The sequence below is a fragment of the Oryzias melastigma genome, linkage group LG10, assembly GCF_002922805.2.
Source record: "Oryzias melastigma strain HK-1 linkage group LG10, ASM292280v2, whole genome shotgun sequence".
Classification (NCBI taxonomy): Eukaryota; Metazoa; Chordata; class Actinopteri; order Beloniformes; family Adrianichthyidae; genus Oryzias; species Oryzias melastigma.
The window spans coordinates 1,362,440-1,389,826 of record NC_050521.1 but is presented as its reverse complement, the minus strand read 5'-3'; the positions used below and the strand labels follow the sequence as shown (position 1 = coordinate 1,389,826).

The window sequence follows — 27,387 nt, the reverse complement described above, 5'->3', positions numbered from 1 at the left end:
TACGGACCACGGATAATCCGTGATCCGCAACACCCCTAGTGATTGAGTTTGACACCTCTGATCTAAAAGATCACCGGTGTGTCTGACTTCATCTTCCTCTTCATTTAAAAAAAAAAATCACTCTTGTTTAGAAACTACAAATAATTACTCTATTCTTTCTGTCACTCAATAAAATCTCAATCACAGAGTATTAAAATAAGTTGAAATTTATTTTCAATGGAGTTGGAAATTTGGACTCAACCGTAGCGGTCCACAAGACCATAACGGTCTTATGGACTGTCAGAACCAGAGAACTGAAGCTGCTGGGAGGTGTAGAATCACGAAGCAGTGGTTGTTCTTCAGCCTCTCTGAAGCTATCTGCAGGATGATGATGATGATGATTATGATGCTGATGATGATAAAGGACCTGTATGTGCAGGTGCAGTCGGCCGAGGCGGAGTCCAAGATCGTGTCCCAGTACAGTGACCTGGTCCAAGAAGCCAAGCTGCAGTTCCAGAAGGAGGTCAGCAGCCTGACTCCAGAGATCCAGGCCAACTGGAAAGGCCTCAGTGAGTCAGACTCCCACTCGTCGCCATGACAACACTGTTCTTATTAGTGCAGCCGAACTCCAGAAAATAGATCTGCTTCTTCAGCTGTGAGGCCGCAGATCTCGCCATCATCTTAACTGGATCTTATTCTCAGCCGCTTCTTGGCCTTATTCCACCTGTATTTTATTCCCTAATATCTACTGTTTTCACCTGTAACTTTGATGAAAATCAGTCAAAAGGAAAATCTCACAAAAAGCCTACAGACTAAATCACCTGAAATGTCATCAACAAGGAAATAAACAGAACTATCTGTGTGTTTGTGTTAGCGGGTAAGCTGTCCTCGGACGACCTGAACGCCCTGATTGCCCACGCTCACCGACGGATCGACCAGCTGAACCGAGAGCTGGCAGAGCAGAGAGTCCGGGAGCAGATCCACATCGATGCGGCTCTGCAGCAGCAGAAGCTGGAGGACCAGAGAGTGCTGGAGAATGCCGTCAGCTCCTCGCTGCAGCACGTGAAGGAGGAGGCCCGTCTGGAGCAGGAGAGAAAGGTCTGGAGCTGCAGCGCCAAGGATGAACCTTCACCGCCGCCACACACCGGAAAAATCAGCATCTACATTCAGATCTAATTTAAGGATCTAGATGCTAAAAAAAATTTTGTTTCTCACAAATAAGAAAAAAAATAACCTGTCTAATTTAGTTAAAATGGTTAAAAGGAAATGTGGAAATCTCAATGAAGCAGTTTGATTTGTTTTATACTATTATTCTGTTTGTGTGAGGAAGTTCTGGCCAAAATGTGCATTTTCTTTGTCCACATGATCTTAGACTGTGAATTGAAAAGTGGACTCATCTTTTTGGACTGTAACAGCACCACCAAGTGGACCCAGTGGGGACAGGAGTCCCTGCTGTGTTGGTATTGTGCTGAACAGGGCTGTCACAATTAGTCGACCGATTGACTATTAAAATTGTCAACAACTAATTTAATCGTCGATTAGTCGTTACTTTATATTATATGGAGTCAGAGTGTAGTAGAGTTGAAAGTTATAATAGCATTCTGCTAGCTTTTTGGGTTATTTTGACATTTATTAAGACTTTTTAGAATATTTTGGAGTTTGGCTAATATTTCAGCAGCATGTTAGCTATTTTGGCTAATTTAGACTTCTTTCAGTTTTTTAGGATAGTTTGGCATTTAGTTAATATTTTGTCTGGCTTTCAGCTTTAGAGTTTTCAGCTATCATCTTTAGCATTTTTAACAATCAATTTCAGCATCTTCAGCTATCAGCACTAGCATCTTCAGCAACCAAATTAATCTTACAGCATTCACACTAGTATTATCACAGGTAATGCTATATATCTAGTTTGTAGGTAGTTTAAAGCTAATAATGGTCCAGATCTGTGCTTTACATCTAGTTTGCGCATGGCCTGATTAGTTGACCAATCTGAAAAAATAATTGGTGATTAGACGTCTATTAAAAGTATCGTTGGGGGCAGTACTAGTGCTGATGAGACGTACTGTATTTGTGTGCAGATGAACGAGCTGAGGGAGGTGATGGAGGCAGAGATGAGGACTCAGCTCCGGCGTCAAGCGGCGGCTCACACCGACCACGTCCGAGACGTGCTGAAGGTCCAGGAGCAGGAGCTCCGCGCTGAAGCAGAGCAGGTGATGAAATCAAACTTACTTCACCTTCAATATTTTTGACAGAAGCTCCGCCTACCCTCACCCATTCTTATATAGCCCCGCCCACGTTCACTGAGTTTCTTCACCTATCCTTATTGTTAAGCTCCTGTGCGCTGGTTTCAGGTTCTGAGCAGTAAGCTCCTGGACCAGGAGACGCGGCACCGTCAGCTGACCCAGGAACAGCTGGACAACTTCACTCTGGACATGAACGCTGCATATGCTCGCCTGAAGGGGGTGGAGGAGGCCATCGACAGTAAGTGGCCCCCTCCTCAGAAACAAAGACCTGTGCTATGTCCGAATTCCTTCACTGCTCACTATATAGTCTGTTTACCTTTTTCTAGTGCTGTTTGAATCTACTAATTCCAAAATGAACAGAACAGCGTGAAACATGAGTCTTATAGATGGTGGCTCTGTCAGCTGGCTGTGCTCTACCCTGCAGGTCACTTGGTGGCGGAGGACGAGGCCCGCAGAGCTCATCAACTGTGGCTTTCTGTGGAAGCCCTCAATCACACCTTGAAGACCGCCGGCGCCGAGGAGCCCAGCGTGCCTCTGGACAGCGCCGCCCAGATAGTACGTGACAGCTGCAGGGAGGATGACTTTGCGTCCGCCCTGGCCGAGGCTCTTCCTGCAGAGTCGCTGTCTCGCGGCGTTTACGGCGAGGCTTCTCTCAGAGCCCGCTTCAACTCCCTGCGGTCGCTGGTGCGCAGGGTGGCGCTCATCGACGAGTCCCACAACTCTCTGTACCAGTACTTCCTGTCCTACCTTCAGGCAGCACTGCTCTTTGAGGACCAGCAGGTGGCCCCGCCCACCCAGCTGAGCAGCGAGGACTTGGATCCGTTCAAGCTTTTGTCATATGCGAGCTACTGCCTGGAGCACGGAGAGCTGGAGCTGGCGGCTAAACTGGTGAACCAGTTGAAGGGTGAAGCCAGAAGGGTGGTGGAGGACTGGCTGACTGAAGCCAGACTCACGCTGGAGACCCGGCAGGTGGTCAGTCTGCTGTCGGCGTACGCCAACGCCGTAGGCCTCGGCACCACCCAGGCTCCGTGACCCTGTGGTGGAAAGAGCCCCAGTTCTCTTGAAGGATGTCGATGAAGAACAGCAGCTGTCCAAAGGTTGGACCAGGGGGTGGGGGGAGTGAGAATGGTCGGAATGCAAAAGAATAATGGTCTCATTTCAGTCATGTTTTCTGTCACAAACAAGCTTCCTCATATTAGTCTGTAATCACGCTGTGTTCCTGTGAATAATACACAAACTCAATAAATGGTGAATCGGAGCCTCTCCGTCTCTTTGACTCTTCATGGTTGGTTTCAGATCCTGCAGTTTCTCCTCATGTAGACTTGAACTACATTTAATGATCTCCTTAATGTGGCAGTTAAACCGTTTATGAACAGAACAACCAGCTTCACCTCTGACAGCTTTGAGTCAAAACTAACACGGCAAAGTACAGTGGAGCAAAACAAAGGAGTCACCAAACGTTCAAGTTCTCTCAAACCTGTAATTTTCATCATAGAAACACTTCTACTAAGACAGATCGAAAGGGAGGAAAGAATTTTTAATAAAATAAATAAATTCTTCAGTAAAATTAGTGGGATCAATGAAGTCCTGCTCCCTCGATGTGTTGCCAGCACCTTTGCTCAAAGATGTCTTCTAGTCCATTGATCCCTGCGTCCTGTCAAAAAATAACTCATCCCTGCTGTCTGGTCAAGTTCCTGAGTACTTTAAGGAAGCTGACATCTTTTTTTTTTGTTAAACCTGGGTCTGACCCTTCCGTGTTGAGCAGACCTATCTAACTTTTTTTATTTCCCAAATCTTAGAAAAAGTTGTAGCTAAGCTACTTAAAACTGCTATTTTAGATGAGTTTCAGTCAGGTTTTCTCAGAGCTCACTCCGATGAAACAGCTCTTCTTAGAGTCACCAATGACATCCTGATGCAGACTGAAGCAGGAAACGGCTCCGTGCTTCTGGACATAACCACAGCCTTCAACACTGTTGACCATCACGTCCTGGACTGGCTGAAACATTCAGTTTGAGTATCCGGATGTGCTTTAAACCTCAAATCTCATTGCTAGATCCTTTTCTGTGGTATCCCCTAACTTTAAGTCCTCCCTCACTTGTGGTGTGCCACAAGGCTCTGTTTTGGGACCTTTACTGTTCATTTTATATCTGATGCCTTTGCAGCATATTCTAAGCTCTTTTAATGTTCTTTCTTACCATTTTTATGCTGATGATATTCAGCTTTAAGTGTCTTTTAAACCTCAGGATATTTTTAAAAGGAGACAGGAAGGTCCGTATTAAAGAAAGGATGACTCGGGTCATGAATGGTGAGCCAGGCAACAGCCCCAAAACACTGCAGCTCTTGAGAAGATCTGCATAGAACAAATAAACAGTCATTACTCAGTCAGTCTATTGTCAGAAAAAACATTCTTGCTCTGATAACTTCTTAACTTTTTACTAATCCTTTTTTTAAAAAAAAAAAAGATATTTCTTAGATATTCAAGTTAGAAACTGGCCAATCAGATGCTTTAGTAAAAGCATCATTTGCCCGCTGGCCAACTTGTCGAACGTTTGAATGTTTGACAGATTCTCCAGAGGCACCTACAGTGGAAGGGGGGCTCACTCCTGATTAATGAGAGTAGTTACTATAGAAATGTTGACTTAAAAAATGAATGTTGACATAGAGCAGGGTCGGTAACCTTTGACAGTAAGATCATAATACCGCTAATATAAAATAAAACATGTTTAAGGACATTTGTGTTAAAATCCGACTCCTCTTTTGATCTACTGTAAAAGTGTTCCCAGTGGTCTTTTAATAAGCAATATGAAGTTTTTAGCAACCGCCCCCACCCCCTTAATTTGGTTGGACCCGGAAGTAAGCCATTTTCTATGGGTGACATCATGCTAGCTCACTCCAGTTCTCTTATACAGTCATTGGTTGGTCTTTAAACGTTATTTATTGTCTTATTGCTTTATTTCACTAATACACTTTCACAAAAATTACACTTGACTCGTCTCATGTCTTGCCACCATATAGTGTTTTTTTTCTAGTCTCACTTCAAGGTTCTATGAGAAGTTGGATGCCTCGTGTTTATGACCGCATCTTTATATGACTCCCTCCATAAAAATGATGGTTTATGGTCGCATCTTGGAGGTCTGCATCATCTGCACTATCATCCTTCTGAGTCTTTTCTTTTTCTATTCTTTTTAGGAATGATCAGCACCCCTCGACTCCTCCCCCTCTCTGACAGGTCCTCCCTCCCCCCGCCCCCCTGCGTGTCATCGTGCTCCGTGCACATCTCTCAGCAGTCTGCGCGGAGCTTCGGAGCAGCGATGTTCACCTGCAGAGCGGCCTGGCAGAGGAGCGGCTCCGCGGCGCGGAGAGCGGCCTTCACGCTGCGGCGGGACGGTGGGTTCACCGCACACGCGCCGGGGCCTCCGCGCGCTCTCACCTGAGCATGCGCGCGCATCCGGGGGAACGGGACACTGTGTCCTTGCGCGCCCGAAGGTCACTTTGGGGTTTAGTTTGTACAGTTCTGTCTGAGCGTGCGCGAACTCGGACACCATGAGTGATCGCGCGCGCGCCCGCTGCACTGCTTATCATCTTCGCTCGTCGCGCACGCGCTCCTTTAAAGTCACGACCTCCTGCTTGACCGCACGTGCAGCTCCCGCGCGGGGATGACCTTCATCAAGTTGTTACGTGGGACATGTTGTCCACGTCAGTCACGTGGCGTGTAGTAGTGGTGAGACTGAAGGCACGCCGTGACGTCACGGAGGCAGCATGTCCGGGATTTGAAGGGTCAAACATTTGACAGCATGCTTTTATTGTCCGGTTTTGACCTTTAAAGACCGCGGTGACCAACACGTGCAGTCCTCGAACGGCCGAGGCCCCGGTTACAGAGACAGCACTGCGGGATGTGCGCGTGCGCGTCGGTTTAGGTAACATGCAAAATGTCCTCATAGTGTTCTGCTTTCATCCCTCTGCCTCAATTATAGATAATACGTTTAAATTTAGCTTATCTACTAAAGAACTAACAGTTTTTTAAATAAATACATTTTAATGAATACAATTAAAGTCAAAAGATTATTTATTGCTTTGAATAAAAGGGGCAGCATTCCTCAGTTTTAATTGCTCATCTTTTGTTTAACTATTGACTGTATATGAGAACTGGACAGAGTGACCTCTCCCTCTGGAAGTATTCTCTGGTTCCAAGAAGCAAAAATCCTTTCGACTTCTATAGAAAAAATAAAGCACTATTGCTCAGTCATTGAATCCCTATTCTTGTTGATGATCCTCATTGTTTTCCCAAAGAGTGGGGTTCCACAAACTACGGCCCGCGGACCGGATCCGGCCCGCCTTCACATTTGACCGAGCCTTCAAAACAGGCATTTTTTTCATTTTTTTTCCTCAATCTGGACGTTTGAGACCCGAATAGAACGTGACGTTTTATTCCACCCTTCTGCAGTCCGAACTATGATGGGAGAGGAGAGACTATTGGTTTAATTTTTAAAATATTGTAGTATTTTTTGTTTCTGTGAATATTATAGAAATTAATTATTTACAGTTTGGCTATGTATGGTTTTCTGGAAAACCATAAATGTTTACGTTTAGGCTGTGATTGTTACGCCTGGTTCACACTGGATGCAGAAGCGCCACGGAACGGAGGCCGCTTCCATTCGGCGTCCTTATTAACCTATGTTTATTTTCAAAATCTAACCAATTTTTCACCATAAAACACTACGATTGACAAATAGGATCATGTTTTTGTATCTAAACTGACTGTAGAGATGAAAATAAACATACAATCACAACATACATTCAAAAAAGAAACAAATCTGGCCCTAAATCAGAGAAGGAAACAATTATGTCGTCCTCACAAGAAAAAGTGCAAGTTATAAACTGACCAATCAGATGTCTCCATAAAAGTAGGCGGTCTCACATCAGATTGACAAATTGTGCGAGCTATAGCTTTCAAGTGTCAGGGGTGTGGCCTTCCATCAAGCTCACTTCTGATTTGTGAGAGTGGTTGTCATAGAAACCATGATCGATTTGGACCAATCACTATAATGACATCGTCTGGCTCCAACATGGCGGCATCCGTATTGTGAATGAATGAATGAATGAAATGGTTTATTTCGAGCAATCAGGAATAATACATGGAAAAAATAACATCATATTGAATCACAAGTAGATCGCTTGAAAGGGAGTGGGAGGAAGCGAACTTGTATAATCTCACCCCGACTCGACCATACCATTTTCTCTACGTGAATTCTTAATATTGTGAAAAAAATAGTGACTGAATTGATATTATCTGGCTTGAGTTGGAGGTGAACAGAAACAGTCAATGGTTATTGGTCAGCATTTAACCTTTTAACACCTGAGGCATCGTCGGTGATGCTTAAACATAACATTTTTAATGTTCTGTAACTTTTCACCAATAACACGATCAACGTCATTCCATTAGATTCTGAAAGAGAAAAGTGGCTAATTTAGCTTCTATTTTGGCAACAGGCTAACGTTTTTGACTAATTTAGTTTACTAATGAATTTTAGGCTATTTTTGAGTTTAGCTAATATAGAAGTAACAAGCTAGCTTTTTTGGCTAATTTGACATCTACTAAGGTCTTTTGGGATAATTTTGAGTTTAGCTCATACTTAAGCAACACACTAAATATGTTTGCAAAAATGGCATGTATTTGGGATTTTAAGCAACTTTACCACAATTTTTCAGAAATTTAGGTCAACTTTTAGCGGTCTTTCGTAGTTCTTTGATGACATTTCCAGTCTTTTAATACATTTAGCAAATGGTTTTTGCATTTTCAGCTACAAGTTTCAGCATCTTCAGCGATTACTTTCAATAAAAAGCCTTCACACTAGCATTATTACAGGTAATGCAACTTTCCTAGTTTGTATTTATTTTTTTTAAATACATTGTAATGAATTCACAGAAGTATCAAAATAAGACTTCACGGCTCCTAAGTTTTGATCAGTAGAAAACAAGCTTTTACTGTTCCAGGTTGCCGATCCCTGCCTTAAATGAAGCCAGCACCAAGATGTGTTTAAATTCTGGGGGGCCCTGACCTCTCCTGAGTGGTCTCACTTTCTTAGAGGATATCATGGTCAGTCATTAAGAATCTCCCGGGCTCATCCCTGCAGCTCAGGCTGTTTTAGACCTGATCTGATTAGCAGGTAAAAACAGGGGGCGGGGCAGGAGCTGGGATTACATCACTGGATTAATCATGGCTGAGCTATAGGAGCCTGCTGAAGGTCTACTTTTCTCATCAGCTTGTTTGGAGCTGCTGTGGTTCCGTTTAAGATTCACCCCTCGGCTCTGAGGTTCTGGAAACCAGCTCAAATGGAGGAAAGGAACGTTTTCCTGCTTTGGAACAGGTTGTGTCGGATGTTTCTGCATCAGTGCTGTCAAAGCTCGCTCTGCTGAACAGGGTGAAGCCTCAAAGCGCTGTTGACAGATCTATTCCTGTCCAAATCTGATCAGAGGCAAATGCGTCCGGATCACGCTGCATCCGGCTGCTTTGTCTGCTGCTGGAGATCCAGCAGGATTCTGGATCGCAGGTTGTTGTCTCCAGAATTTTGTCTATAGCTCCTTTAGTCTGAACAGAAATGAAGTCTGGTTTTCTCACAGTTGGAAGGACATTTGAGCAGAAGTTGAAGGTCTGATTGATGTTGGTGAAATAGATCAATTCAAGAGACCGGTTCATTAGTTCATATTTAGACATATTTACTTTTTTCACATTAAAAAAGGACTTGGTTTATAGAAAACAATAATATTGAATCAATCATAGAAATTATCATTGACTCTGTAAATCAATACGTTGATTTTCCATTAACGTATATTTTTCCGGTTAAATAAGTTTCAGAGTGGATTGTATTTTCATGAAATATCCATTAAGTTTTCTGGGAGTGACGCCCACATTCACATTTGTTTTTCAAGCCTCAAAAACGTGTCCCCGCCTCCTCACCTGATCTCTTCCTGTAACCATGGCGACTGAGTCCTGAGGGCTGGTCTAACCTGAGCTTCTCTCTTCCAGTGGTGCCGCGGCGGTCCATGTCCTCGGTTCCAGGCGGCTCGGGGGAGAACATTGTGTACTCGGTGCTGTGTGGGGGGGCTCTGGTTGGTGCTCTGTCCTATGTAAGTCTGCTGACCGCGGGGTCTGGCTGGGGCTCATGGGACCTGATGTTCTTTGACTGGACCTTTTATATTGTTCCTCAGGCTTACAGCACCGTGAACTCGGATCACAACCGCTTCAACAGCCGCCTGGAGGATATCAGGTCCCGACCCAAGGCGGAGTGGGTCGCCAAACCTTGGCCCCCCAAGAGTAAGTGTTTTTTTTTTTAAATAACTGAGTAGTTTTTCCTGTGGGTCAAAGTCTGACGTGTGTCTGTCTGTTTGCAGGCAAAGATGAAGACGAGGGTGAGTCGTCATCACGGGCTGCTCTTCATCACTGCCTGACATGAGAGTATCACTGAAACTGACTGAATGATGAGTCTGATACACGCCTAGTCTTCATCACAAAAACACAGAAGCTAAAGCGAGGATTTGATGAAGAGGGCTGCTCTTCTTCATCAGGGTTCTTTTGTCCAACCAGTCATGTTCCTGTGCACAAGTTTCCTTTATGGTCCTTTATCCACGTTCCTTCATTTACATCCTTTCATTCACATTTCTTTAACCGTGATCCTAAATCTGTATGGCTGGATCTGCTCATGTTCCGTTTGAAGGTTCTTCATGAATGTTCTTGCCCCGTACTCTTCCTCTTTCACTCCTGTTCTTTGATTTGATCCTTTTATTTACCTTGTGGTCCTTCTTCTGTAATCCCTCATCTGTTTTTCCTTCTTCTTTGTTCCTTCATCTTGGTTCCTTGAAGTTCTGTCCTCCTTACCAACGTTCCCTTTCCTCTGTTTCTTCATCTGTGTTTCTTTATCATCATTCCTTTTATCCACCCTTTCTACATTTGCTTACCTTCACCTTTGTTCTCTCATTTGGATTTCCACCAGCACCACATTTCTGTGTTCCTTTGCCTTCTTTTACAGCCCCCCCCCCATTTCGTCTGGTTCTTTGTTGTTGTTCCTGCTCTTATATTTCTCTCCCAGGTTCTTACATCTATAATTTTGCTCCATCAATCTTGTCAAAGTACTAAGCTTCACCTGCCCGCCTGATTCCTTCTCAACAACTTTCCAACATCCTTGGTTTGTTTTGTCTGCACAAATGTTTCTGAGCTCAAACGCACATTTCATTGTGTTTTTTTCTTTGCCAACGGTTAGATACTTCACTCAAACTTTTGATTTAAAAAAAAAAAAAATGACGAGGAAGAGCAGAAAAAAAAGGAAATCAAGTGCGGAATCATTTTTGTAGAATTTCTCAGAACTCTGGTGTCTACAGAGTAGTGCTGCCACAAATAATTATTTTAATAGTCGACTAATCACTGGTTATTTTTTCCGATTAGTCGACTAATCAGGCAAACTGGATGTAAAGCACACATCTTAACAATCATTAGCTTTACACCAACTAAAAACTAGATTTGTAGCATTACCTGTGATAATGCTAGTGTGAATGCTGTAAGCTGAATTTGGCCGCTGAAAATGCTAGTGCTGATAGCTGAAGATGCTGAAATTGATAGCTGAAAACGTTGAAGTTGATACCTGAAAGCACTGAATCAAATAGCTAAAAAAAACACTGAAGCTGATAGCCAGCTAAAATATTAAATGCCCAATTAGGCTAAAAAACTGGAAAAAAGTCTAAGTTAGCCAAAACAGCTAACATACAGCTGAAATATTAGCTAAACTCCAAATTACTCTAAAAAAACAAAACAAAAAAAATCCAAAATCAGCCAAAATGCAGGTGAAATATTAATAAAAGTCTTAATTAGCCTAAAGAACTGAAAAAATTGTAAAATTTTTTGAAAAACTAGCATGCGGCTGAATTATTAGCTAAGCTCAAAAATAACCTCAAAAAACAAAAATATCATAAATTTGCCAAAATAGCTATCATGCAGCAGAAATATGAGCTAAACTCCAAATTAGCCATAAAAACGGATAAAATCCTAAATTAGCCAAAACAGCTAGCATGTAGCTGAAATATTAGCTAAGCTCCAAAATAGCCAAAAAAACCTTAATAAATGCCAAAATAGTCCAAACTTCCCATCTTACTACATTCTGACTCATAACGACAACGATCACAATCGATAAAGTAACGACTCATCGACTATTTTAATAGTCGAGTAATCGTGGCAGCCCTACTTCATAGATACTTCCCTCCTTTAGGGTCATGTAGAAATGTTGAGCTGATGTTCAGGCTCCACCTGCAGTGGTCCAAGACCTTCATGTTAATCTGCTGGAGCTTCCCTCACTGACCCCCACCCCCCAGAAGACGTACTCTTCACCTGTGAACAGACTCATCTTACCAAGTTGCTGCTCCTTCCTCTAACTCTGTGTGTCTTTGCTCTTTCCAGCGTGACACTCACACTTAGCTACACCCCCCACCCCTCACCCCCTCCCCTCTTCCCCTCCCTGTGGGCGTTTCCCTAAAGGACGCTGTCTTTGGTCTGACGTTCACTCAAACTCCTTGCTAAAGTTTGGACTCCATCACTGGTCTGCAGTTCGTTTCTGTGAAACATCTAAGTGGGGGGGCTCCCTCACCTGCTCCCCCAGGTGCCATCTGTCTCCCCGGTTGTTTCACTCTTTCCCAGCTCCTAATCTGTCTCTTGCTAACTAGATGGTAAGAACTTCACTTGACCCCCCCCTTCTACCTGCCCCCCTCCCTATCTCCTGCATGCCGCCTGTGCTCCTGCATGTTTCTACTTAGAGTCTGAACGCTGGAGAACCCTTGAGGATCTACCTGAACATCACAAACATCCTCTCAGGACAAAAACATGCGCAGATGAAGAGCAGACTGATCCCAGTCCTGATCCTTCAGGATCGCAGTCAGGCGGGATCCTTTCTTCTCCTTGATTCTGGATCATAGTTCTGCTCAGTCTGCTTGTGCACTACTGCATGTCTGTTACGACGGAGGGAAAGGACTTCATCTGTGCATGTTTTTACCCTCATTTTAAGGCCTGGGGGGCACTAAAGCTCATGACTCCAGGCACTTCTTTTTTCTGGGTGGATGACTTTAGCAAGTCATAACAGGATTTGTAGATGTATAGTGGATATATATATAAAGGTTTAAAGTCCCACTCCGATCATCTTTTGATCTATTGTTAAGGCGTTCTCAGTAGAGGTGGGAATCTTGAGGCACCTCATGATTCGATTTGATTACGGTTCAGGAAGAAGACACTAGATCAGAGGTCTGGAACCTGCGGCTCCGGAGCCACATGTGGCTGTTTTACCTCTCCATGGTGGCTCTATGGCTAAAGAAAATAATAGTAATTTTAAAAGTAAGGGTTATTAACTTAGCATTGATTTTATTCATTTTAGTACATTTTATGGCTAAGGTGAACCTAGAACCTGTAATGGTTTTTATATCCCTGCTGACCTCATTAGGTCTTTTTTGCTCCGCATTTACTCCAGAATACTCAGATTACAAATACTAGGTTATACTTTGGTAAAAAGTTTTATTTTTTCTGATTCCTGAGTTTATTTTATGACCATAAAGTACATTTATCTTATGCTGCATAACAATAGTTAGTAGTTGTTACGAGGGGAGGGGCTAAAATATACAGATTTGTATATTCTTCATATCCTTCTTCTACTGGATCATTAACCAATCATGTTTCATGTTTATGCTCCAGTTAACAGCAGTAGTAAGTAGGAAAAAGGATGACGGCTCACCAAAGTAAACATAAAGTATAACAAGAGAAAATGTCATTTTTGTCTCGTGTAGTATACATTTGCTTCACTTGAATCTTCCTGTTTGGAACAGGAAGTCTTTTATTTTGAAAGAAAGTTATATGAGCTTCTGTCAAAAGTAAAAAAACAACAACTTTAGACTGAGAAAATTTTAGTTTATCTTAATATTTATGCATTTATTTGAGCCTAAAAATAAATATAATTCATATTTATCATTTAAAAAAAAACAACAATGTAATGATGCAAAGTATCAAATTTTCCTTAAAAGGTAAAAAGGCTTTGCAGTTCCTATAAGGTTTTGATTAGTACCAAACGGCCCAAATGGCTGTTTTACTGTAAAGGTTGCAGGCCCTGCACTAGAGCAATATGACTGACTTTTCTCCACCAAAGTGCATTTCTAAGTAAAGATGAGATCAGTTACTTGTTTAACTTTTATTGACAACATAAAAACTTTGACATGAAAAATATTTCATTTGATAATCAAAAATCTTTCACAACGTCAAAAGACAAAAAAAAAAAAAATCCTGAATGCAACAACCTTAAATAAAATAATGTTATCATTAGACCAGGTTTAAGAAAACACTTTAACTCCTGTCAAACTAAATAAATAGTGTCTAGCTAGCCGCACATTGTTGTGATTTCACAAATTTGTTGTATTCCCTACATATTTAACTTTGGTGTGACATAACTTACACACCATGTGACTTTTATCAAATTGACACTATGATAGCCAAAATGCTTCCAAACAGTCGCTTTAAGTGAAGTTGGTAAGGCTGGGTATCGATTATACATTTCCAGAAACGATTCGATTCACAAGAGCCTGGATCAATTTGATTCTGTCTTTTTTTTATTCGTTCGATTATTCAATTCAATCCAATCCTTCACTCTTAGAAAAATGACTCCAGTTTCATCAGAGTGGGTCTTTAAGCAGATGTTTTAAAGTATGAACAGACGAGTTATGTGACGCCCGACTCTTCCTCTGCCCTCCAGAGGAAGCCGGAGCCGGGGAAGAGATGACGGCTGAGGTGGAGGCAGAAACCATCGTGGAGGAGGTCGCCGAGGTGGTCGCTGAAGCGGCTGAGGAGGTGGCGGAGGCGGCGCAGGAGGTGGAGGCGGTCGCAGAGGAAGTTGCTCAGGTCGCCGAAGCCGTGGAGGAAGCGGCTCGGGCCGTCGCGGAGCCGCCTCACCCTGCCGAGGAGCCCGAGAGCAACGGTACGACGTCTTCCTCTGAGGAAGAGGCTGCTGCCTCCGAGGCCTGAACTCTCACTACAGAAGACATGCACGCACAAGCCCCCCTGGTCTCTTTCAGCTTACCCCCCCTCCCTTAGTCTGTTTTCTAATTTTAATTATCAAATCTAAGATGAAGCAGCTTGCGAAACTGCCCGTCCTACAATGATCTTCCTCTCTGTGACAGTCTGGGGGGGTTCTGGTGACATAAGCATGACCGTCACGCATGAGCGTTCCTCTGCTCTTGACGTTCATCCTCACCTGGGATCAGAGCAGAAACGTACCCCTCCCCTCTAATACACTGGTTTGAAGCTGCCCTCTATGTCGTTGAAGCTTCTGCCCCGCCCCGCCCCGCCCCCACGTGCCCCTGGACCAGAAACTAGCTGCTGCTGTGATTCAGAGAAACCAAACTGAACAGCCAGAACTGTGAACGTTAACTGAACAATAAAGTTTTGTCAAACTTGAAGGATCTTTTGCTGTCTTTGAGTTGGTGTTTATCCTCCCCTACACTCGTGCGAGCATAGGTGATTTCTGGTTCATTTTTCTGTACAGGTGGGGGGTTTGTCCCTGGTTTTCTGCCCCCCCCCTTACGGTTCTGGTTTCAGAAACCCACAGTCAAGTTTCCATCAGGTTTCTATGTGTCCTCTGCATGTGCACAGATAAAAGAAGCTGGACCTAAGCTCCTCAGCCTGTGATCTAAATGTGGAAAAATACCTTCTGAGCCCTAGTGACGTTTGGATGGCTGGATTTTCTGTTGCAGTGCTGGCAGCTGCCTCCACCCTAGAGGTCCTGAAGGTGTCAGAAGGGAGTGGTGAATCTGCTCCTGCTGCCGAAGTCCTAAAAGAGGAGCCTTCACCTCCAGCTGAGGAACTACCACCTGAGGACAAAGCTCCACTTGAACCAGCAGAGGTTCTCTCTGCAGAAACAAGTGTTTCATCAGAAAGTGTTGTACCAGAACCCATAATGGTTCCACCAGAAGATGGCACTCCAACAGATAGCACTCCAACAGATGTCACTCCAACAGATGTCACTCCAACAGATGCCACACCAGAAGATGTTGTACCAGAACCCATAAATGTTCCACCAGTAGATGTTTCTCCAAAAGATGTTGCACCAGAAGATATTGCACCAGAATTTGCTGCACCAGAAGAGGTTACAGCTGCAAATGTCGCACCAGAAGTTGCAACAGAAGAGGTTACAGCAGCCGATGTTGCACCAGAAGTTGCTGCAACAGAAGAGGTTACAGCAGCCGATGTTGCACCAGAAGTTGCTGCAACAGAAGAGGTTACAGCAGCAGATGTTGCACCAGAAGCTGCTGCAACAGAAGAGGTTACAGCTGCACATGTGGCACCAGAAGTTGCTGCAACAGAAGAGGTCACAGCAGCAGATGTTGCACCAGAAGTTGTTGCAACAGAAGTTGCCTCACCAGAAGAGGTCACAGCAGCAGATGTTGCACCAAAAGAGGTTACAGCTGCTGATGTTGCACCAGAAGTTGCTGCAACAGAAGAGGTTACAGCTGCAGATGTTGCACCAGAAGTTGCTGCAACAGAAGAGGTTACAGCTGCAGATGTTGCACCAGAAGTTGCTGCAACAGAAGAGGTCACAGCAGCAGATGTTGCACCAGAAGTTGTTGCAACAGAAGTTGCTGCAACAGAAGAGGTCACAGCAGCAGATGTTGCACCAGAAGAGGTTACAGCTGCAGAAGCTGCTACAACACAAGAGGTTACAGCAGCAGATGTTGCAACAGAATTTGTTGCAACAGAAGAGGTTACAGCAGCAGATGTTGCAACAGAATTTGTTGCAACAGAAGAGGTTACAGCAGCAAATGTTGCACCAGAGAATAATTTGGAAGAAGCTGCTGAAGAAACTCTGGCAGTAGTGGAGCAGGAAGTGGCAGTGGTGGAACAGGAAGTGGCCGTAGCGGAACAGGAAGTGCCAACAGCTTTGATAGAGGAAAAAGTCTCCACTGCAGTTGTGGAAGAAGCTGGAACAGTTGCCTCCCCAGAACCCGTGCAGAGCCCAGGTGGCAGCAAGGAGTACATTGTAGTTGTTCTGGAGGGAACACCAAAGGAAGAGAAAAGGCCCAAAGTGCTGGGGGTCGGACCCATGACTGGACGGGTGATTCCAGATCCAGAGGAAGAGCGGACCCCCCCTTCTGAGGTAAATCTGACTCTTTAGGCCCACAGTTGCTGCAGAGACGTGAGTGTAACTGTCCCTCTGCTGCTCAGCATAGGAGACGTGTCCTTAAGGTGCAGATGGAGTGAACAGGTATTGGAAAGATCAGGACTCTGTCATTCAGTGTCAGATACTCACATGTGGATGCGGGGCAACACTCAACACATGTTTCCTTTCATCGCAGTGAAAGAAGAGGACATGCATTTCCCTCCCCCTGCCCCCTCCGGAGGTCCTTCCAGTCTTCTGTGGTGATGAAGAAGATGAGCCTTCATCGCAGTTTTCCTCCCTCTCGACTCTGTTCCTCCTCAATGGAGCCCCTCGTCGCAGTGTTACCCTCTTTAAGTGGGGGGAGGGGGGGGGCGTTTCTTGCTGTGAATCGCTTTTTATTGTGAAATCTTAAAGCTGCAGCTCCTCTGCTACCTCACCCACCACACCCCCCTCAGTGTTTACCTCAGCAGACCAGCTGAGTCTTTCAACTGTGAAGCTTTCTCTGGTGGTTCAGACGGACGTGGGAGTTTGAGTCTGATCCTTCAGTGGTTCTGGTTCTGTCTTTGCCGCTCCTCACTTTCACAGATTCGTGAAGATAAAGCTGAATGTAGAAAACCTCAGACACTTCACCTCCTGTTTATGGAAAACCAGACTTCAGTATTTTCTGTTGCTTTTCTGTTGCTTCTGAGCCAAAGAGGGCGTGTCTTCAGCGGCGTCGTGTCTCACTTTCTCTTCTGTTCAGTGTTTGCAGTCAGATGATCTTTAGGGAGCCATCTCAGTGTTGGAGCTTGTGTGGGCGGTTCTGTCCCGTTTTGGTCATAAACAGATTTGTTTGCCTGTACCGGTGGGGGTAAGGGGGTGTCCCTCATTCTTGTCGTGTGAAATAAAAACTTTCATCTGTGAAGACCCGCTGTGTGTGTGCTTGAGCGCTCAGAACCGGTCCAGCTGTACCTGCTTTCAATCGCAGGCAGCTGTGGTGGACTCCTGCAACTCCCCAGGAGGACGTGGGTGTAACCGAAAGATGAAACTCTGACCAGAGGAATGACACTGAGGAGTAGCCCCGCCCCTAAAATGTGTACTTGCAGAAATGAACTTGTCCAGGTGAGGAAAAACAGAACAATACGGATGGAAGATCTAAAATAGATGACGCATCAGTTTGCCCATCAACATTTATTTTTTTTTTTTTTATTTTATTTCAGAAATGTAAATGCTTCAAGTGTCATGACCTTTCTTAAAATAAGACAATACCTCCAAGTGAACAAATAGAATGTTCAATTAGCTTTGGTTCTCAAAATACAGACAAATTAACCCTCTCAGTTCCAGGCCACTTATCTTCTTTCTCAGTCTCATATTTTGGCCCTCGTCAGCCTCCATGCTCACAGTTGTCCTCTCCAGAAGCTGTCTCCTCCATGGAAAAACTATGAGGGGATGTACAATCTGAGTCTCATCATCATTGTTCTCTGCAGCTGTCTTCACGCATCCTGCCTGAAGAGATTCCCATCTTTATATATATTTGTCTTTCATGAAAATGCATGGTGGTGGTTGAGCTACATCCCTTTTGGTGCATTCTTGGGTGCAGGAACAGTTTGAATTCTCACTTTGTTCCTGAGTTTAAAAAGCTGCAGAGAAATTTTGTCTCACACAGTGGAGAGTTTTGTTTTCCATCTTCAAAGCACATGTGTGTTCATCTAACATGTGGAGAGGTTAAAATGTTTGATCTGATAACTGCAAATGGGCTCACAGGTTTGTTACATTGAATAGTTGTGAGGTCAAACCAAATCATAAAAGTACAAATCATAAAAGTTGACATCTTGTAAGTGAAATCTAGGTTAACTAAACATCGTTGCTGTCAAAATTCTGATTGAAACTGATTTAGAACTAATGTTGAAAACATATGCAAAGGCAGGGGGAAAACAGGTTTACTTTACACATTCTATAATGGTTCTTGCACAAAATGAAAAAAAAAAGACAAAACACAAATAACTTAGAACATCAAATAAATGAGACCATTTGTCAGTTTAGTTTTAATTAATTTACCACATTTTAAAAAGATGCAAAAGAGCAATTCCGATCATTTCAGCACCATGGACAACAACAGCCAGAGCAGGCACGTGACCACTGCACCACTCCATCCCACGAGAACCTCATCGGCTTCAGGAGCAGAGGTTGTAATTCCACTGAAATGTTTATTGTGTGAATGCATTCAATGCATTCACACTATAAACATTATAGTTTATGTCCACTTCCGTACGTTTTACGGCACGAAAAAACTTAAGCACATTTATGCGATTTACACAATCTAGGTATCAAAACGTTCAGCACGTTAAGGACATTCCTGCTTGTATTTTTGGTTTTCGCAAATTTTACAGTTTTCGCGATATTACGTAATTTATGCAAATTTTCAGCCCATGTTGAGTCAATGGGAAAATTTAAAACTTTTTACTGCACCTTAAAACTTTTACAATGTTGGTATCAAAATGTTCAGCAGGTTCAGGACATTAATGCACGAACTTTTGGTATTCGTACATTTTATGATTTTTCACGCAATTTATGCTAATTAACGCAATTTAAGATATTATTACAATTCATGCAAATTAATGCAATTTAAGCAGATTACACACTTTAAGCACTTAATGCACGTTATACAATTTAAGCAATTACTGCAAATCTAAGCAATTTACGCAATTTATAACAACCGCATTATTGCGAAAATGCATTCACACTAGCATTATCGCAGGTAATGCGACTTTTCTAGTTTATTTATTTTTATTTATTTATGTATTTATTTTTTACTTTAAAGTTCTGGCTCCGAAGATTTGTGGGAAAGTTAAACTCTTCTTTGTTGTTTAAAGTTTTTTATCCCCCCAAAAATATAATCATTTAAATGTTAAATTGTTCCAAATTGATAACATGTTGACTTAAAACAAAGAAAACGTCGGTGTGCTTAAAAATAAAACAGTATTTAATTAAATAACATTGTTTTTGTTATCTCTGGTTTCAAATTCAAATGAACGCGCGAGCCCAGCTCTCAGGGCGTCATGACGTCACCGCGCCTTGAGCGTTGACCGCCGCGTCGTTCGCAGCGAAGAAGCGACACCGGAAAGCTAACGAGTAGCTGTAAACGAGCTGTCCCCGAGTGTCTACTGTTGTGCTTGTGACGTCCCCTCCTGGTAAATCCCAGCGAAGGAGCTCGGTAAGTGACCGCGGAGTGACTTACCGAACTTGGAGGATCGGTAGACCAGCCAGGCGCCGAACAAAAACCAAGCGTTGTCTGCAACGTTACGCGGCTAAAACTAGCGCCCCTTGGGCCTATCCAGCGCTGGCTCTGGAGCAGAACTTCTGCGGGAAAAGGGGAGACAAGGTGAGTTAAAGAAACTTTCTGAGTAGAATTTTAGCAGCTGTGAGACCCCCAGAACCCCCAGTTTGCAGGAGTCCCGCGCTCCCTCCGCCTCAGTGTGTTGGAGCTCCCTAAGCTAGCTGTCAGCTAGCTCTTAGCTAGCTACAGTTTCCCAAACACCTGAGCTGCAGCGGCGGTACCGCGGGAGAGGTTCACGGCAGCCTCCCCAGGAACCCATAGTTAAATTATGAGTGCGCTCCCAGGAGCGGGTTTAGAGTCTGTGTTGGAGCTGGGGTGAAAGCTAACATGCTAGCCGAAGTAGCGGGCGCACAGACATGACATCCGGCTACAAACGTAAACACAGCGGCGTGAGGAAAACACGCCCGGACCGGCGCCTCGCTGCTATCCAGCGTCTTCGCGGTCTTTGCTCGGGCTGCATGCGTCCATGTTTACAGGAAACTGGTACATGCAGACTAACGCCATAATATTTGCTTTTTAAAATTAAAATAAATAAATATATTTCTCTATACGTCACGTTTGAGGGTCCTGATGTTGTCATGTCATCTAAACACGCAGGAACTTGTTTAGAAAATGTTCGTTCTCCTTTTTGATTCAAACTTTCTATTAAAACTTGAGTTTGAAGTGGGAAAACAAACCCTAAGTAGTGGCTGAACAGAACATAACAGTTCTGAGATCTGAAGAAAACCAGATGTTCTGCTGGTTCTTCTCACCTGTTATAGGAGACTGAGCAGAAGATCTCGTCTGCTCCTCTGATCATGACCGTTGACATTGTTTGCTCCTGAGCTGGTGTTCCATTAGCCTAAATCCCGAAAGAGCCAGTGCCTGTAAACATGTTATTCTAGTGGTGTCAACACTATGGTTTTCTGATGAAATTTCCTGAATTAAGTTTCCTCTCCAGTCTGTCTGTGGAGTTGGATCTAGATTTAAAGACAAATTCTGGTGTAATTCTGTGTGTTTTGAACGTGTTCTTGTAGTATTTCTGTCATGATGGACGACATATAAAGAAAAATGAAACTAAAATTATATTTCTGCAGTTTGAAAACGGCGAGCCACAAGTTCTGCTCCATTCTGATGCATCCACTTGCAGACAAATAGATCCATAAACGTCTCAATTTTCCTCGTTTGAGCTGGTTTCTGGATCAAAGTGTACAGCTGGATAGCTCGGATATTTCTCCTCATTTTTGTTGCATTTCTTTAAATTTAGGTTGGGATTGGGAAGGGCTTTAAGCTAGTGGGAGAGATTGTGAACTGATGGAAAATGGGAAGTGGGGGCGGGCTTACTACTCGCCAACAATCTTGCCTACATCTCTGAGGTGAATTTCTACTACTACTCTGCATAAATATGTCCTAGAAAACAGCACAGTTTTATTGATTTAGGCTAAGAACGTCATCATAATTGATGGGAACGCTCTACGGTTTGAATAAGTTGTGTTGTTGTTACCCGTTGAGGATGCTGCTCAGATTGATGGAGTGTGGGATCAAATCAAAATCCAGGTAACTGCTGGAAATCTCTGGGTTAACTTTCAGAACATTCAGACTGGACCCGCTCAGCTGTGGGGCCAGGTCATTGATGGACCTGTGACGTTTGTGTGCTGACATTTGCTCCGGTTTTGGCAGGAATGAGTGATGACCTCGGTGGTGGTGTCAGATGGAGGGGGGAGCATCGTGGAGTATGTCACTGTGGTGGTGGACGGCCAGCAGGTAAGCCTCAGGAGCTGCAGCAACTTCACTCTGGGTTTTAATGCAGGGTGGGTGTCCTGCTGTGAGGGAAATTGTTGGCTGTGACGCAGCAACACATCCCATAACTGGTGACTAAACACAGAAATGGACTTTAATTTCCCCTTTGTGGGATCAATAAAGTTTTATTCTATTCTAAACACACGCACACAATATATGTGCAACTTCATGACATCTGTGTGCTGTGTCATATTAAGATGCATGTGTGATCAGAGTTGAACCTTGTAGTTCAGACTTTCTTTGGATCAGTGAGTGTGTGTTACAGGGTCATAGTTTTCAGGGGTGGGGGTTTTAGGTTAGCCCGACTGTTAAGGACTTCATTGAACACATGTTCAGAATCCTGTGCATAACACACATGCAGTAGATCTTAAAAGCTGTTCCATAGTTCTGTTGGGGGAGAAAGTCAAAGGTAAGGCTTTGTCACAGTTGTGGAATCTCAGTTCTGATCAGATCTGTCCCGCAGACTGAGCTGCTGGATCCAGACTGTGGGAATGACTGAGCCTGAGGCTCTTTGATTAAAAAAAAGTTAATTCTATTTCCCAATCAAAGACAAAACGGCAAATACTGAACCATTCATAAAAAATAAAAAAAAAATACAAATGAGGTAAAGGTGATACTTTCTGCCTCTGAGGCTGAAGGTCAGCATAAACTTCCACATTCATGAATGAAGAAACAGGAAGTGGTCTACTCTGGACATGTGGACAGAAATGAGCAACAATTCTGCTTGACTTTGGGTTTATGAAGACTCATTCAGATTTAAATTGTGTTTTTAATTGTTCTTGTGTAGGGCCTCCACAATTAGTCGATGAATCGAATATCAAAATTGTCAGACTAATTTAATAGTCGATTAGTTGTTATTTTATATTATATGAAGTCGGAGTGTAGTAAAGTGGAAAGTTATAATGACATTCTGCTAGCTTTTTGGACTATTTTGGAATTAAGGTTTTTTAGGATATTTTGAGTTTAGCTAATATTTCAGTTACATGCTAGCTGGTTTGGCTAATTTAGGAATTTTTCTGTTTTATTAGGCTAATTGGGCATTTAACTAATATGTTAGCTGGCTATAAGCTTTAGCGCTTTCAGCTATTAGCTTCAGAGATTTCAGCTATCAGCCTCACCATTTTAGCTATAAGTTTCCACATCTTCAGCTGTCAGCACTAGCATCATCAGCGGCCAAATTCAGCTTACAGCATTCACACTAGCATTATCGCAGGTTATGCTAAATATCTAGTTTTAAGTTAGTTTAAAGCTAATGTTGGTTAAGATGTGTGCTTTACATCCACTTTGCGCATGACCCGATTAGTCGACTATTAAAATACTCGTTTCTGGCAGCACTATTCTTGTAGCATTTTTCTAATGATGGAGGACATATAAATAGAAAATTTAGCTTACAATTGCATTTCTGAGTGTTTCTTTGTTCAAATTGTTGTGAATCAGGAGGAGATGAAAAATTCAGTTTAAAAAAAGGTTTCATTTCTTACTTAGAGGATACACTGGTTGGCTTCAAGATCCCACATGATCCGATGCATTCTTTTGCATGCACTTGCAGACAAATAGATCCATGAACATCTTTGTTTTCCTCATCTGAGCTAGAATCAGGCTTTGAACCATACAGCTGGATAGCTCCGATATTGCTAGTTATTTATGTTGCCATGCTAATGTTAGGTTTGGGTTGTGAGGGGCTGTAAGCTAGCAGGAGAGTATAAACAGAGGAACAGAGAGAGGAAAGGAACAACAGTCTCGCCTACAACTCTTTCTAATGAACTCCTGCTGCTCTGCAGAAACTATGTCCTGGAAAACAACACAAGTTTTTAGAGTCTTGCTAAAAACAACATAATTATAAATAAAAATAATAATAATTAAAAGACGGCTGTTAACGATTTTACAAAAGACCAGAAGATGATCAGAGTGGGTCTTTAGGTTGAAGCTGTGTGAAGCTGTAATTAAAAACCTGATGAACTTGTATCGTAACGATGCAGCTCTGACTCATCACAAATGCTGAAGTCTGATTGGTTGATCTGAGTCTATCTCCTTCATGAGACTTCAGATCAAATTTTCAGTGGAGAAACGCTGAGCTGCTGCTCTGCCATAAAGAGCTGAATTCTGGGTAAAGATTGTTCTAATCCTTCACTCTTCATCAGCAGCCCGCTGAGGATGACAAGCGGGAGGAGGTCGAACAGCAGGAGGTGGAGACGGTGATCGTGGAGGAGGAAGATGAGGCCGACGGGGTGGTGGTGCAGGAGGACAACTGCCCGGCGGTCATTGTGGAGGAGGTGCCCAGCGCTCAGGTGGAGGAGTGCTATTCCGCACAGGTGCTGGTGTGTGACGATGGGACATACCTGATGCAGGATGTAGCCGAGGAGCAGGAGGTGGTCACAGAGGTGGCTGAGACAGGTGAGTGCTTCACCTGTGTGTGGTCACCCCCATTTCTACAAATGTGTGATCTGACAGGCTGTCATCTGCTCCCCCCTCAGTGGAAATGTCAGGACACGACTTGGTGTGCTTTGACAAAACATTTGAGGCGGCTGAAGCTCTTCTGCACATGGAATCTCCAGGAGGACTTCACAATGAACGCAGCACAGGTGACATCTTCACACTAGTGCTGCCAGAAACTATTATTTTAAAAGTCGACTAATCATCGATTATTTTTCCTATTAGTTGACTAATCAGGCAAACTGGATGTAAAACACACATCTTAACCATCATTAGCTTTAAACTAACTAAAAACTAGATTTATAGCATTACCTGTGATAATGCTAGTGTGAATTTGAATTTGGCTGCTAATAATGCTAATGCTGATAGCTGAAGATGCTGAAATTGATGGCTAAAAATGCTGAAGTTGATGGCTGAAAAGGTGAAGTTGGTAGCCTGCTAAAAAAATAGTTAAATTCCAAATTAGCTTAAATAACTGAAAAAATCCTAAGTTGGCCAAAATAGCTAGCATGAAGCTGAAATATTAGCTAAACTCCAAATTAGCCTAAAAACTGAAAAAAAATCCCAATTTAGCCAGTATTGCTAGCATAAAGCTGAAATATTAGCTAAAATCAAAAATAGCCTTAAAAAAAATGAAAAAAAGTAAAAAATTATCCAAAACCGCTCACGTGTAGTTGAAATATTAGATAACTCCAAAAAATTCCTAATAACTTAATAATTAAAGCAAAATAGTCCAAAACGCTAGCAGAATATTGGAACTTTCAACTTTACTACACGACTCCATAAAATATAAAGTAACGACTAATTGACCATTAAGTTAGTTGTCCACTATTTTAATAGTTTATTAGTCGACTACCGTAATCGTGGCAGCCCTACTTCGCACACACAGGACACAAAACCTGAACCACAGAGTTCTTTCAGCTGGTCTTCACTGTCAGCTTTGGTCCTGCAGCAGACGACGTGATGATGGAGACTGTGGTGGAGGTGTCCACAGAGGTGGGGGCCATCGAGGAGGAGTCCTTCCCCATTCCTCCCGACTGTGAACCAGCGTCCAAGAAGAAGAGAGGAGGCAAGTCTCTGTCATTTCATGGATGCTCTGCGTCAGAGCGCCACCAGCAGCCTTTCTCTGCAACTGCAAATGACAAAAGAGTCTGAGACGACCTCAGCCTCCACAAAAACAGGAGACCTATTTGCTCCAGTTCTGATTTTTCTCATCCAATTCAGATTCTTTGGTCTTGCGGTTGTGAACTGCACCATGAGATGAAAAACAGACTTCATGTCAGTTTCCAAAGCTTTCATAGTGGCAGAATTGCTCATTTTTTTGGTGGGCAGAGTCCACTCCAGTCAATATGGCCGACCCACCTCAGGGTTCATTTCTGGCTCTCAGCGTGGCCAGAGAGTATGTGTGCCTTTAAAGCTTACGAAGACATGAAATCTGTGCAGAACATCAGGTTTCTATGGTAACAGACATGGGCGCCATCACTGAAGAGGGTTTCCTGTCAGAAGACCCTCGTCTCATGCGCGATTGTTTCTGTTAACTGCAGGGGGACGTAAACCAAAGACGCATCAGCCGGCGTCCAACGGCTCCTTTGACCTGGGGATCAAGAAAAGGCCGAGGGAGGGAAAAGGTCTGTGACCCCACCCCGTATGAGCTGTTCATGAGGCTGGAGCATTTATGTTGATACGAACACATGGATCCTCCTCACCCATGAGCCTCATTTTATTAATCCAAACTGCTATCAGTGACATCTAATGGTGAAAACGGCAGAATGGAGCACCTGGTTTCCTCAAATGTTGTTACTCTGCAGTCCTGCTTTAGTCCTGGGATCTTTCCTGCAGCATTCAAAGCCCCACAGAGGCTCCTGTTCGCTCAGCTCTGTTCTGGTTTCTCCAGGAAACACCACGTACCTGTGGAGGTTCCTGCTGGAGCTGCTGCAGGACAAGAACACCTGCCCTCGCTACATCAAGTGGATGCAGAGGGACAAGGGCATCTTCAAGCTGGTGGACTCTAAGGCCGTGTCCAGACTGTGGGGGAAGCACAAAAACAAGCCGGATATGAACTACGAGACCATGGGTCGAGCCCTGAGGTCAGCTGTTCTGCACCCCTCTGCTCCCCCTGTGTGTCTGGGGTCTGACATTTCCCTCTGTGTGCTCAGGTATTACTACCAGCGCGGTATCCTGGCTAAGGTGGAAGGTCAGCGGCTGGCCTACCAGTTCAAGGAGATGCCCAAGAACCTCATAGTGATCGAGGACGAGGAGGAAGGTGAGGAGGCGGAGGATGGTGTGGTGTCGGGCCAGCACCCGGCTCACCAGCAGGGCCCTGCCAGCCTGAGCGTCAGTTCCCCCTCAACCAGTCAGCCCCAGCAGACCTTCGTCACCGTCATCCCCAGCAATGCCGCCAGCAGGTTTGCCTCTTTTTCTGATTGACCCACTGCAGGATAGTGCTGCCATAAACGATTGTTTTAATAGTCGACTGATCAGCGATTGTTTTTTCCGATTAGTCGACTTATTGGGTCATGCACAAACTGGATGTACAGCACAGATCTTAACCATCATTAGCGTTAAACTAACTAAAAACTAGATAGATAGCAATATCTGTAATGATGCTAGTGTGAATGCTGTAAGCTGAATTTTGCTGCTGATGATGCTAGTTCTGATAGCTGAAAACGCTGAAGCTGATAGCTAGCTAAAATATTAGCTAAACTCCAAAATAGCCAAAAAAACTGGAAAAATCCTAAATTAGTCAAAACAGCTAGCATGTAGCTGAAATATTAGCTAAACTCCAAAATAGCCTAAAAAACCTTCAGAAATACCAAAATAGTTCAAAAAGCTAGTAGAATATCATTATAACTTTCAACGTTACTACATACTCCATATAATATAAAGTAACGACTAATCCACTATTAAACTAGTCGATGACTATTTTAACTGTGGATTAGTTGACTAATCGTGGCAGCCCTACTGCAGGAGCGATTGAAAGTAGCAGGATTTAAAATTTTGGGATGTGAGTTGGTTCTGGTCTCAGTGCATCCTCTCTCTGTTCTGCAGGCCCATCAGAGCCATGCCGGTGATGATGACCAACTCTTTGGGTCAGGTGACGTTAAACTCCTCCTCCGTCCTCACCACTGCCACAGGCGTCCCAGTGACGTTGGCTAACACCTCCGCCAGCGCCGCCCCCAAGCTGGTCATCCAGGCGCTGCCCACCATGCTGCCCACCGGATCCAAAACAGGCGAGAAGATAACCATCATCACCATCCCGGCCAACCAGCTGACCACGCTCATGCAGTCCGGCGCCCCTGGTCAGGTCACGCAGCTCATCCAGGCCAAGCCAGTGACCACACACCTGGCACGGGCCGGCCTCAAACAGGCCACCGCCCCGAGCGTCCAGCTGGCGGCGGGCCGGTCAGCCCCGCAGCTCATATTGGCCAAACCGCCAGCCGTTGCCCAGGCACTGCCACAACTCTCAGTG

The 27,387-nt window shown here is 43.8% G+C and overlaps 3 protein-coding genes across 16 annotated transcripts in view; all 3 read left to right on the top strand.

Annotated features, from left to right (window-relative positions):
* Positions 1 to 3,477, top strand: part of immt (inner membrane protein, mitochondrial (mitofilin)) — a 9,552-nt gene extending 6,075 nt beyond the window's left edge. For both annotated transcript variants that reach the window (XM_024283465.1, XM_024283464.1), the window contains exons 10-14: positions 419 to 548; positions 854 to 1,077; positions 2,055 to 2,186; positions 2,328 to 2,457; positions 2,644 to 3,477. In XM_024283465.1, coding sequence (XP_024139233.1) covers positions 419 to 548; positions 854 to 1,077; positions 2,055 to 2,186; positions 2,328 to 2,457; positions 2,644 to 3,251 — 1,224 coding nt within the window. In that variant the 3' untranslated portion in view covers positions 3,252 to 3,477. The remainder of the gene's footprint in view (positions 1 to 418; positions 549 to 853; positions 1,078 to 2,054; positions 2,187 to 2,327; positions 2,458 to 2,643) is intronic.
* A 1,973-nt stretch (positions 3,478 to 5,450) lies between these two features.
* Positions 5,451 to 17,296, top strand: si:ch211-235e9.8 (uncharacterized protein LOC100002196 homolog). Of its 9 annotated transcripts, none has more exons than XM_036214096.1 (9): positions 5,451 to 5,606; positions 9,247 to 9,347; positions 9,429 to 9,534; positions 9,612 to 9,629; positions 13,991 to 14,212; positions 14,988 to 15,644; positions 15,720 to 16,387; positions 16,456 to 16,495; positions 16,587 to 17,296. In XM_036214096.1, exons 1-8 carry the CDS (start codon positions 5,531 to 5,533, stop codon positions 16,489 to 16,491), a joined length of 1,884 nt encoding a protein of 627 aa, XP_036069989.1. In that variant the 5' UTR covers positions 5,451 to 5,530; the 3' UTR covers positions 16,492 to 16,495; positions 16,587 to 17,296. The 9 variants fall into 9 exon arrangements, with proteins under 9 accessions (XP_036069989.1, XP_024138959.1, XP_024138958.1 ...); XM_024283191.2 differs by having other exon boundaries at positions 14,988 to 15,916; positions 16,040 to 16,387; XM_024283190.2 differs by having other exon boundaries at positions 14,988 to 15,949; positions 16,040 to 16,387.
* A 2,141-nt stretch (positions 17,297 to 19,437) lies between these two features.
* The window catches only part of LOC112153353 (ETS-related transcription factor Elf-2), a gene marked incomplete in the record, with an annotated part of 8,669 nt that continues 719 nt past the window's right edge, over positions 19,438 to 27,387 (top strand). The window contains 9 exon segments of one of the 5 annotated variants that reach the window (XM_036214101.1): positions 19,438 to 19,583; positions 21,366 to 21,449; positions 23,630 to 23,879; positions 23,960 to 24,067; positions 24,871 to 24,987; positions 25,463 to 25,546; positions 25,813 to 26,005; positions 26,075 to 26,323; positions 26,967 to 27,387. In XM_036214101.1, coding sequence (XP_036069994.1) covers positions 21,375 to 21,449; positions 23,630 to 23,879; positions 23,960 to 24,067; positions 24,871 to 24,987; positions 25,463 to 25,546; positions 25,813 to 26,005; positions 26,075 to 26,323; positions 26,967 to 27,387 — 1,497 coding nt within the window. 5 annotated transcript variants of the gene reach the window in all.

What these genes read in the sequence shown, in the direction of transcription:
- si:ch211-235e9.8 (XM_024283185.2), top strand. Translation starts at nt 5,531, where the DNA reads ATGTTCACCTGCAGAGCGGCCTGGCAGAGGAGCGGCTCCGCGGCGCGG. An exon ending in TGGTTGGTGCTCTGTCCTAT is followed by an intron (nt 9,348 to 9,428) that starts GTAAGTCTGCTG and finishes ATTGTTCCTCAG; the next exon opens with GCTTACAGCACCGTGAACTC. An exon ending in AGCGGACCCCCCCTTCTGAG is followed by an intron (nt 16,388 to 16,455) that starts GTAAATCTGACT and finishes TCTGCTGCTCAG; the next exon opens with CATAGGAGACGTGTCCTTAA.